Source organism: Fistularia commersonii, chromosome 30 (genome assembly GCF_037954325.1).
Source record: "Fistularia commersonii isolate RoL2024-O1a breed Wild chromosome 30, RoL_Fcom_v1.0, whole genome shotgun sequence".
Classification (NCBI taxonomy): Eukaryota; Metazoa; Chordata; class Actinopteri; order Syngnathiformes; family Fistulariidae; genus Fistularia; species Fistularia commersonii.
This window is the reverse complement of record NC_141313.1, coordinates 8,249,434-8,262,017: the sequence shown is the minus strand read 5'-3', so window position 1 is coordinate 8,262,017 and position 12,584 is coordinate 8,249,434. Positions and strand designations below refer to the sequence as shown.

General features: G+C 43.1%; 1 protein-coding gene across 1 annotated transcript; it reads left to right on the top strand.

Annotated features, from left to right (window-relative positions):
- The first annotated feature begins 6,528 nt into the window (after window positions 1-6,528).
- Window positions 6,529-10,824, top strand: sla1a (Src like adaptor 1a). Its single transcript, XM_086178022.1, has 8 exons — window positions 6,529-6,628; window positions 6,885-6,972; window positions 7,318-7,411; window positions 7,789-7,875; window positions 8,818-8,921; window positions 9,475-9,606; window positions 9,977-10,106; window positions 10,250-10,824. The coding sequence occupies exons 1-8, from the start codon at window positions 6,614-6,616 to the stop codon at window positions 10,440-10,442; spliced, it is 843 nt and encodes a 280-aa protein (XP_086034148.1). The 5' UTR covers window positions 6,529-6,613; the 3' UTR covers window positions 10,443-10,824.
- The last annotated feature ends 1,760 nt before the right edge of the window (window positions 10,825-12,584 follow it).

Here is a 12,584-nt window from a genome sequence, read left to right as displayed (position 1 = left end):
GTTGGATGATGAACGAGTGTCTCCGAGGGGCCTGTCAGGAGAATTTATAAATATCTAAAATATACGAAGCTGCCGGTTTATAAGTATGTGAGGACGTGTGACCTGGAGATATGTCGGAAAAATGTGCTTGTGAACAGGCTGCATGACTGGGCCAAGCGCCGAATGAAGGGAATGCATAGTTCTTTACAACAGGAGTGCATGATTATCAACAGGGATAGGAGTGTATTTGGCTCTGCTTGGAATATATACTCATTCATTCATCATTCAAACCACCATCCTGCTGGCAGCGTTGCAGGGGTGCTGGAGCGTATCCCGGACGTCATTGAGCGAGAGATGGAATATAAAAATATATATCAGAAACATGCAACCATTCACTCTCATTCATGTCATATAGAGACAGACAACCATTCATCCTCTCGTTCATATGTCACACAGCCATTCACCCTCACATTAACATGTCATATAGATATGTACAGCATTCACTCCCTCATTCATACATCATTTAGAGGTTCATTCACACCTATCTCTCTCTCTACACATATATATATATATATATATATATTCATCTTATATTCATCTATATATATATATATATATATGAGAGATAGGTATGAATGAACCTCTAAATTATATATATATATATATATATATATATATATACATATATATATTTGTGTGTGTGTGTGTGTGTGTGTGTGTGTGTGTGTGTATAAATATGTATGTATTCTCACACATCTTCTTAAAGAGGTGGCAATGGCTGCCATGCTGAGTGCCATAGAGCTCATCGGGAATTAATCAGGGTTTGGGTGTTTTGATGACGGCCGTTTCAGTCGGGTCTCTGGGACGCCTGGCAGCCAAGCAGTCGACTTTCCAATCACAACACGGCCAACGCTTGAATTCTATTATTCCAAAATAAAGAGAGAACACGTTCTTTCCGAGATGCTGTCTGTTTTATTTAGGAGGACTTGGGAACACTTGGGCAGTATGGTCATTTTAGTGAGCGTGTGTGTGTTTTTTTTAACCTCTTTAAGGCTAATTATGGAATATTTCAAACCCGCTTCCACATGTGTTTTGGGTGAAAAACGATAGACGGATTGGAATTAAGATCATATTCAACAAATCAATCAATGATCACAGTTAAACAGCTGTGACATTTTTCTTTGCTCAAACTTTTTCACTCAGATTATGTCCACTTCAAGTTGCCGATGCCTGTTGTGCTGACGACACTTTCCATTACATAAAGACCACTATCGGTCATTGCCAGAAAGTATCTCCAACTTACACGGTATTGTATCGATATTTTGTAATTACCCATATCGTACTGTACTTTTATGGCTTTTGGAGGAAAATAGATTTTCCCTCTGTTCTTTGAATGGCTGTTCGAGCAATCAGGCTCACTATAACACATTATAAATGGTCTCCATATAGTGCTTTCACACTCATTTATGCTCACGGTATGTACATAAACAAGTACTTCAATTTCAAACTTTGTCAAATGTCACTGCCCACTTACTTCTCATGTGTGTTTTAAATCACCATGGCTGTTAAATAGATCCACCAGAGTGGCGATCCCCAAACACTGGGCTTCAAGGAAAGAATAAAGTTTCCCTTATGAGGTTTCCTGAGATACGTGCTGTCACTCAGTTAATTTTTTGTTTATTTGCATATTGATAGGAGCTGAGATTGGCCGCCGTCATCAATGTCCAATATTCAAAACCAGTTTATTTGCTCACATTATCTGTCATTATTTTTTTTATTTTTTTTAAACATTAATCATCTTTTATGAAGTACATTTTTATTATTTGAAAACACATAAGAAAACCAGGGGATGGAGCAGATTAATAGCGTTTCAGTTCATTTTAATGGGGAAATTTAACTTGATTTACAAGCAAATTGAGTTACGGGCTCGGTCACGTAACAAATTAAACTCGCAAGTCAAGGTATTGACACCTGCACCTCACCCAGGCGCTTGTCTCAGTCGTAAGGTTTTTTTTCCATGCGTCGGTAAGTTGGCAAGCTAATCCTCGCTATGACCCGCAAATAATTGTCACTGGAGAACGTATTTCAAACGGGAGAACGAGGCCAATAATGAGACATCAGACGGGTCAAGAGTGCATAGTGTAAGGTCTAGTGGTTACACTTACATGAAATACATCTGTGGAAAGTTGGATGTCATGAAAACACTCTGTGGCACAAAAAAAGTTGAACTGCACTAAAGAGCAGTACAGAGTTCAATTCCAAATTTTGAGTTTGGTTTCAGACAACAACGGAAAGAGGCAGCGCAGTAGATGGCAGCGTGTGGACAGAGAATTGTACAACCCAAGTTATACAGATGCCATGATGTCTTCTTTCAGGCTGCCCGTTAGCATACTGTGCATCACTGTCCCCACCATATCCAGTGGTATTTCTTTGTTTGCATTGTGTGACGTCTCAAGGAGACAAAAAATACCAGGGCTGATCTCTAAAAGCGGAGAGGATATATGTTGACATTAATGGTAGGTAAGCTTGTTTGCTGGATGCAGAGGAACTGTAGCTGCCGTTCCACAGACAGCTGCAGGGATGATTGTTGGAAGGCAGTTTTTGGAGGCAGTCCGAAATCACCTGTGCACGAATTCTCACTGGCGCAAAACAGCCGACATTCTGACCGGCCTCCGTCCTTGAGCTTGTCAGCAATTAATAACATGGGAGACGTCGCTGAGAATCTGGGAAAGTATTTCACCGTGTCCGGAGCGGCTCTGCTGTAGGTCTTATTGCCATTTCATATCACCAAATGAGCAAATTGGAGTGAACGCGAGCTTTGTTTTTTCGATGCACTTGAAAGCCTCGGAGGGTGAATTAATGGGTACGTGAGGCAAAGAGGGCTGATCACTTGTGCAGATGGTTTAATGCTCCGGTTGCCTCAGTGACCCACATACAGTGACCGCATACATAATGATTACAGGCTAACTGTGAGAGGACTCGTCTTCATAAGCAGTTTCGTCTCCAAGTGTTTCTATCTCATACTGACTTGGAATAAACTCCCAAAGCTGCAAGAACATACGCGTACATTTATCCAACGCACGCCACGTTCCTGTCAATCCTGTGGTTTTTATAGATCCTGGGAGGTGAACGTCGCTCCTACATTTAGAGAGGGCTATTTACAGTGAGAAGGCACAACAACCGCAGTGGGGCTAACTACCGGTGTCGCAGTCGAAGGAATGCGTATTGTTTTTAGGAAACGAGGAACCGCTCAAAGCATCATCTCGACGCCGGCTTCCTCTCAAAGAGTTGAACACCTCTTGATTAAGCCAAAAAAAAAAAAAAGAAAAGCGATGATTGGAATTCCTTACACTCAGTAATTTTGCAATTTTAAACACCAGGGCGTGGAAGTCGCCTTGAAATGTTAAGACATATTCAAGCTGCAGCACAGCGGCCACTGGCAATGTGGCCAGTGTTAGCCACAGAGAGAAAGAGAGCATCTGGGAGAGGGTGTATACGGGGATAATCCTGTGCCTGGAAAAAAAAAAGTGCTGACCCATCATCTCAGAAGTCACTGAAAGTCTTTAAAGTGGCGCACGTGGCTTTCCCCAGTGGACACTGTAAACGATCATTAGCCAAACCGACATCCCCCCGTGGAGGAAAGTCCTCGTCAGCCAAATATCACCTGCTAACACCTGCCCGGGCGACCGGCTCGGGGAGAGACTACACATAGGAAAGGGACGCAAGTAGCACTTTTAAGAATAAAACGTGGAATTACGTGCAAATAAAATTTGTGTCGGAGCGTGACGTGGAAGAAAAGGAAAGCGCTGAGAGACAACATTGAAACCACAGCGAGCAAGTTTATGAACCCATGAAGCTGCCAAACCCATTTACATCAGCTGGGGTCGCTTGAAAAGCGCATGGATATAAATAGCTTTCAGATGTGGTTTTAATGTAGGTTTTGGAAAGTGACTATGTGGGGTTGGTTTGAGGACAGCAAATGTATCGCCATCATCTTATGTGCAGCGCCGGCTTACAGACACCTAGACAGGAAAAGTAGATCGTGTGTGTTTGTTAGATACAATTACATATGGATGTTATTTTTGTAGAATTTACTAAACAAACTTCATGTCGGTTAACACCCAATGTTCCCAAAGGCCTGGTAATCTAGTGTAAAGCTTTGAAAATGCAGTGTGAAAGCGCTATATAAGCTGAGACCGTGTATGTCTACATGTCTGTATATTGCCCCCTTCTTAAAATAATCGGCCAAGTCAAGTTTTTCAGAAAACACAAACAACTAAGTAATATGTTGAATGAGGAGTTGATTAGGGCCAAAAAAAAAAAAAAAAGACTCAGGCAAATATGTATACGTAGACGATATGTATACGTAGTTGCTCCAGATGGCATGATTCATGCCTTTGTGAAACCACTCAATAAGATGAGACTATGTATGGGCGCACACTTGTACTAGTTACTCCAGTGTGTTTTTTCAATAATGTAACAATAACAAAGCATTAATGTTCAAATACCGAGTATTTATATTTTTGTTGTAAATGTAAAGTCTTTTTCAAATATAGGATCTTTGCAGGACAACTAGTTAACAATGTTGTTTTTGTGATTCATTATAGCTGATTCATTAGGAGTAGGTATGAGAGCAGAGTTTTCTGCAGCCTTTTACTGTGTCAATTCAAAACCAAAGGAGAAGAAAAGCAGAAAAGAGTATTTTCCTCTTAGTATGCATTTGGAAAGAATACACTTGTACACAAAACCCTTTAAAAGGCATTTTACATGTTCTTTGTCTTAAAATCCTTGTCACAACATGAACAATGAACAAACAGGGAGTTTAGTGAATTCTAGAGATAAAACCTTGACCCCTCGCCACCCCTGGCATGATTATTGCGACATTTTAAACATGTATTTATTTTCATCTGACCCCTATGAAGACTTCCTTCCTTCCCTGCAGCCACAACACTGAGTCCTGCAATCGGACTCTCCCACCAAGATACCAAGAAACACTTTTCCAAGCCGGCCTAAAATGATGTGAAAATTCCCGTGCACTTCCTCAATGTGATATTTACATATCTGAGCTGACGTTTTGGTGTCAAGAAAGCTTTCACCTCCGAAATCTGGGACCGCCCCTGTCTAAATATTACAGAGCCCCCTGGCGACCCTGAGAACATGATTTTAAACGACAGATATTTCCTTTGCTTTTGTGTGGCACCGCCCCCCATTTATCCTTTCTCAGTTTGGAGAGACAGAAAAAGCACAGGCCAAGGCGTCTGGGACCTGTACCTGTGTTTCAGAGCTAAGGTAAACATTCAGGGACCGGCAGGGTTGTGGTTCACCGCTTCCCTTCTTCCTGAACATGCCCTAACTTTCATTCCCGAGCCACATGCAGACGGATTAGACATATATACGGACATTATATGGACTGTGTGTAATATGAGTTATAATGTATATGCATATACATTTTTGTATGTATATGCAATGGTTTATGTCTATGCATATGTATATGCATATGGATAATCTGCCGTCCCATGTGCATGTGTGTGTAATTGGGTGAATGATTTAAGTTAACATTACAATGCATGTTAGGTATATGTATAGATGAATATGTGTGTATGTTTTCATGTATGCGTATATGTGTATACGCATGCTATTTATGAACAGGTAAATACACCACATATGTGGTGTAAGGTTTGTATAACCAGGCTAAATATAGCCAACGGAATGTAAATCAACGCAGTAAAATTTACCTCGATACCAGTAAATTTCTACACATGAGCGACGACCCGCTGCGGCCAACCACAGCGGCTGCATTTCAAAAAAAAAAAAAAAAAAGAAAAGCAAAACCGGTGCTTCCCTTATTGGGTTTGTGTCACAGAAATAGCTTCGTGTTTGTGTGTCTGTGGGAAACTTGCAAGGCACTTTGACAAGCTTTATCATTAAAGTATTTTTGCATTACCTGGACTGTATCTGGGCCCATTTTATAACATATTTTCAGGGCAGCGGCGGCTCAGCCGGTACAGCAGGTGTTCTGCCATCAGATAGTTATCGGCTCAATTCCTTGCTCCTCCTGTCCTCTGCGTGTCATAGTAACACCAGAGCCCCAACTTGTTGCGTGCTCTTCCGCCATCGGTGTGTGATTGTTAGCATGTGTGTGCAAATCAGTAAATAATATCCAGTGCACGGCGCTTCGACACAGTTTCCAAGTTTAGACCATTTACCACAGTATCACAAGAGATATATGTGCAAGCAGAGTGGCTGGATGAATCGGTGTTGCCATGGTGATAAACCCATAGCTCCAAAATTTCTGTCCTGCTGCATAAACACGATCACAACCATTCTAAAATTGTATGAATATCAGAGGCAGACCTTTTTATTAAACCCGTATTAAACCATAAATGTTTACAAAAGCCCGTTACCAGCTGAATCCAGACGAACAATTTTCTGTCTTTCCTCATCTGCATCTCCGCGGTTGTTCAACAGTGTTTACTTCCTTTTTTCATTACAGGAAGTGAGCTCACAGTTTCATTGTTGAGTCATATACCTGCACTCTGATCACACGTCTTTCTTGAGCAAAAAGAACTCTCCTAGTTCTTTCCTGTGTTGCCGCTATGCCCGGTGCGTGCCGACATCTCTCCTGCGACAGTTGATGCCTCTGCAGCAAGTACGTGTCTTCAGTTACTTGTCTTCATGAGTGGTGCTGTTACTTCTTCTTGTTGAATCATGAGAGCCAATTGATTTTAAGTGTGTTTGTGACACACACACGCACGCACACAGATAAGTGTGCGCACGCACTGCGATATTACAACACGACAGCTTCCTCATTCTGCTGTCAGATGTGACGGATGAACGCGAGCTCGTGGGACGTTAAGGAGATTTGCGGCAAAGTATTTGAGTGGCTAATTGAGACCGACTTTCAGGCTGGGTGTCCAGTCGGCGTGAGGATGGGGAATGTGATGCGACCCCGGGAAAAGGTCAACAAGGAGAACCTTGATGGCTGTCCGAAGGGTGAGGGCTCTCAACGGGCTTTACAACTTGTTTTGGTCATTTAAGAAACTTGGTTTGAATGAAAACGGAAAGCTTCAACGGTAACTATTAAAAAAAATGCATCGTAAATATAATAGGAATACATCTGATATTCGTGCACGGTTTTGCATTTTTTACAAAGGAGTGTTTAAGTTAGTGCAAGTACTTCCATTATTTATTTGAATGCTGCAGAACAACGACGTGTTTATTAACATGTCGTGGTGTTTACACGGGTTTAGAAGGACGGCTGTTTTGGCTCCGGGGCCGTTCCATCGCATTTTGCAACGGCTGCGAATGTTGCTGCTGGAATTTTTTATTTCTTTCCAGATGACAACATGATGGTGGTGCTCCGGGACTACCCGGCCCCCGAAGTCAGTGAGCCCATCTACCGGATGGGGGAGAGGCTCCGTGTCATCACAGAGTATGATCACGCACACCCATCCCCTTCAAGGCTTTTATTCGATATCTGTTCTTATAAAAAAATCATAATCCGCTTCATTACAACATATATCACAGTAATAGACAAAAAAATCTGCTTAAATACATTTTAAACTGCTAAATGTTGCTTGTAATTTATTTTTTAAAGGATTTCAAATTATTTGAATCGCTGTTGTTAACCTACTATGTCATCATTACACTTTACAGCCACCAATTTGCAAAACCCTGTATTAGGCGCTGTTTTTAATATTATTCTCGTAATTTCTCATTCTCTCCGACGCGAGGTGAAAACCCTTGAACCCAGGCACGAAAGTGTTGCTCACGTTGATTCCTCTCTCCTTCTCTTGGTCATCTGGTCAGGGATGCGTACTGCTGCAGAGTGCGCTCAGTCCAAACAGGAACGGAGAACTACATACCCCTCAGCCACGTCGGCAGAGTTTACCACGAGTAGGAAACCGTCTGACCGACGCCCTTTCACACTCCTGTGCACCTTGTTTTAAGTTCATCATTATTGACACGTTTTTTTCAGGCACCAACAAACCAACACTTATTATTACTATTATTATAGATAATAGAGAAATTTGATTATTCATGATTTGAGCCTCAATTGTGGATATTTAGCATATGTATGCACTGTATGCACACATGAATATATAGACGCACATTCATCTATGTGAAATCTACGATCTCATTTTAAGATCTTGGTTATTAATACATGCATGCATGCATATATATCTATTCATACACACACATACTGTGTATATATACATATATATATATATGAATGTACATCTATATATACCGCTCAAAAAAATAAAGGGAACACTTGAACAACACAATGTAACTCCAAGTCAATCACACTTCTATGAAATCATAGTGTCCACTCAGGAAGCAACACAGATTCATTTTGACTTGTTTTAAGGACATTACATCAAAGTTGGATCAGCCTGGAGTTTGTTTTTACACTTTAATTTTGAGTGTGATTCTTATCCAGACCTCCATGGGTTGATACAATTGATTTCCATTGATCATTTTTGTGTGATTTTGTTGTCAGCACATTCAACTGTGTAAAGAGCAAAGTATTTCATAAGAATATTTCATTCATTTAGAGCTAGGATGTGTTTTTTAAGTGTTCCCTTTATTTTTTTGAGCAGTGTATATACACACAACTCATGGTGTCACATTCTCACATTCACACACACACATTCACACCATGGCAGCAGGTCTCCAATGCAAAATGCTAACCAGGCCATCAGGGGCAACTGGGGGAAGCTTCTGCATGCATACAGGAGGAACCGGCAATCGAACCGCCGGCCCTCCGATTGCAAAAACGCCCTCTCTGTCGGCTGCAATGACCTTACTCTATCCAACATGCCTCTGTTCTGCCAGCTGGTTGTTTGAGGGTGTCGGCCGGCAGAAAGCGGAGGAGCTGCTACTTCTACCAGGGAACGGGTTCGGCTCCTTCCTGGTGCGGCAGAGCCTCACTGAGAGAGGTGAGACGTTCGCCGTCAGCGTCCCCCCCTGAAGGTGGATCCTCCAGAGCATGATATTTTGTCGCTTATTCAACTCCGTCGTCACTTAAACGGTCACGGTTTTGCAGAACTGGGGCTTTGCAGAATTAAAAAGGAGGAAGTGTGTGAGACAGAGGATCTGTTTTTCTGTTTATTCTATCAGAGCCTGTCAGTTCTTAGTTTATACTTTTTTTTACCAGTTTCTCTATATTTGTAAAGATCCGCACTTGTGTATTTCATTCCCCCAGTCTCAGCTGACTGTCTGTCAGCGTGTGAGAGCTGCGATCCACGGCGTCAGATCGGCCCATTAATTAAATTATTTTCATTTTTTTCGAAGCGGTCAGAGTACAGTTTAGTTGAGTCAGTTCAATTCTGTTTCCCCCCTCTCTCTCTGTGTCTCGCTCTCCTGTTGATTTTGTTTCAAAATAAATAATTGCATCATTATTATCATATTCGTGGACATCCGGCCCCTGTACAAACCATGCAAGTGTTCATGTGAGAGCTATGAGAGGATGAACTTCTTTCTCCCCCCCAGGTGTTTATGCGCTCTCTGTGAAACACAGATTATTATGGCACTACCGTATCTCTCGACTTGACAACAGCTGGTACTACATCTCGCCCCGGCTCACTTTCCAGTGCCTGGAAGATATGATCAACCACTACTCTGGTGAGAGCGCACACACACACACACACACACACACACACGCATGCACGCCGAGTGTGTTAACGTGGATCTGAAAACACACCACGGCCAGAGGTGCAACAGCTCAGCCGGCTAGCAGTGCAAATGTGACATTAAAAACAGCTTGTCACCACACTTTTGATGTAGCAGCATGTCATGTCACACTGGTCTTCCTGTGCTAAGGGGATCATTTTGGACCAAAGAGGAAGCGTTCGCGCACGCGCCGAGATAAACAGGCCCCGCGGACCTCATTCCGAGGTCGAGATAGCAATCCTCCCTCAGCCGATGTGAGATTTGCTTGTTTTTTACCATCACTGGTTTCAATTCTGCTTTCCCTCTGTCCCTCTCTCCTCAGAAACGGCAGATGGCTTGTGCTGTGCCTTAACCTCGCCCTGTTTGTCAGCCGCGCCGCTGCCATCAGATGCAACTCCGTTACCTCTGCCCGTGGTGATGAGACAAAAATTTGACTGGGACAAAGTAGATAGGTGTGTCGGAGACGCTATTTGCTTGCACTAAAAAAGTTAAATGCGAGATTTCCAAAAATACCGATGGTGCAGTACGACAAACCCTTGATGAATCGTCCGTCTCCTAGCAACTGACTCCACCTTTCATTTCATCAACTACGCAGGAGGCAGCTGGTGCGAACTGACAGCCACAGCGACAACGTGGTGAGCTATGGTTTCCGGGACAGCCTGGCGGCCTACCTGTCGTTAAATGAGGGCGAAGCTGCGGTGAAAGGGGAGAGCGGGAAGAAGAGGAGCAAGTCCGTCTACGCTCCTCCCAAGAGCAGCTCGGCAAACAGTGACTACGGGAAATTCTAAGGGTTAAAAAGAGACTCGGGTGCTTCCCGCACCTCGCCCGAAATACGCCCCTTTTCCTTCCATATGCACTTTACAATCGTCCGTTGCTTCGTAACACACTCTGGAAAACTGGAGAGTCTTGAACTTGAAGCGTGTATTGGATAACTGTGCAATTGAGCCTCTGCGTGTGTGTGTGTGTGTGTGTGTGTGTGTGTGTGTGTGTGTGTGTGTGTGTGTTCTTTTTGCATATCTGCCGTTATGACTGCTTGAAAGCTGTGAGCTGTGGATGTTAAGAGCTTAAGTTATATATACTTTATATGTGTTTGTATATGTACAATTTCAAACTATGACTTGGCTGCATTCACACTGCATTCGCACAGCCGCTGCTGTGCCATTAATACAAAGCCACGTACATTCATTCCGAGTCTTTGTCATTTCATTGAATATTCATGGTCCTCCTCTTCTCCTTCCTCTTCAGAGGTCACGGCACCAATCATATGACTGCATCTAACCTTCTTCCCTCACACCAACTAACTTCATGTCCTCTTTCCCTCATTCATTCCCAAGAAGAATCTTAACATCCTCATCTCTGCTGCCTCCTGTCTGCCTCCTCTGATACTCCTCTGGCTGATACTCTTATCACCCCGATGCTTTTCTAAACCCGTTCTAACCTGCTTGAACGTGTTTCTTCTCCCCCACACTAATTTCTCTGGACCGTTGACCCTTCGTCCTTAAAATCCTCCACCTTCCTCTTCTCCCCTCCCTGTGTTCCCTCCATTCCAATGGGGTTTGTCTCATTCACACACATATATTCTGTCTTTCTGGGGCTAACCTTCATTCCTCTCCTTTCCAGGGCATACCTCCATTTTCCTCCGGCCTGTTCCAACTTCATATCACAATGTCATCTGCAAACATCAGTCCATGGTGACTATTAACACCATAGCAAGCGAGAAGGGGCTCAGAGCTTATCCTCAATGCACCCCCTAATCCACCTTGAACTCCTACGCAGCACCTACGTGACACCTCACCACTGTCTTACAACTTGCATACATGTCCTGCACCACCCTGTCATACTTCCTTGCGCACTCCTCATACACTTCCTCATACAACTAGAGTTCCTCTCTACACCCTGTCATATGTTTTTTTTGTAGATCTACAAAGGCTCTTGACAGCTCCTTCTAACCTTCTCTGAACTTAACTTATTGATTTTTTTCACTCTCATCCATCAACTATATAGTGGAGAGTAGCCATCTTGTTTTATGTTTCGTTTTAAGTACTTGTTTTTCGACAAAAGGATGATAAAAAATGAAGAGCAGCTGCTTGCAGCAGGTTAGAGACTGTGACAATGAGTAACAGCGGTAGCCCTGCCCCGTGACCTCCCGTCACCCCCACTCCCCGTCACCTCCCGATGCAGCAAAGGGGAAATTACTCAATGAAGGTGGTGGGAAGTTCAAATATAAACTGCTATTTAATCATATGATGGCTCATCTTTATCAATGTAACCATTGGAGCAGAAAACCCAAATTCTTATTGCGGGAATGTTTTCCTCTTTTGGGTTTTCTCCAGCTGGACACGAATACTTTTCAATACGAATGTGACCACGTGTTAAATGGAGACAGCGGCACGTGGCGCAGTCTGGATGTCTCCGGTCTTTGCAGATGCGTCTGAGTCAGTAAATCCTGATAACTCCGGCTGAGAATGTAGACAGAAGTACGTAGGGGAGGGTAGGAGGGGGTGTTCAGTCAGAAGGGGAAAGTTTGGGTCAGCATCCTCCAGACTCAACTGTGAAAAATGTCCGACATTTTCATTTTAATCGTCAGGCCAACAACGCAAAGCTCCACAAGGACATCCTCTCCAGAAAAGCTTTTAAGTAGAGGGGAGTTCTTTCAAAACTAATGTGGCACAAAACTCAGGCAACTCTGCAGAGATTATTAACAAGCTTTCATTAAACTCACGAGCCGGCTGTGCGTTTGTTTGTGTGTGTGTGTCTGACCAGACAACACGAGCTCAGCGCTTTCTTCTCATTTATAGAGCAGGATCAAGCAGAGGCCCACTTTGAAGTCTTGTAAAATACCTGCAAGTCACCAAATGGGAGAGACGCCAAGCAAGCGCGTGTGTGTGTGTGTCTGTATGTATGTGTTTGTGTGTGTGTGTTGGTTGAGG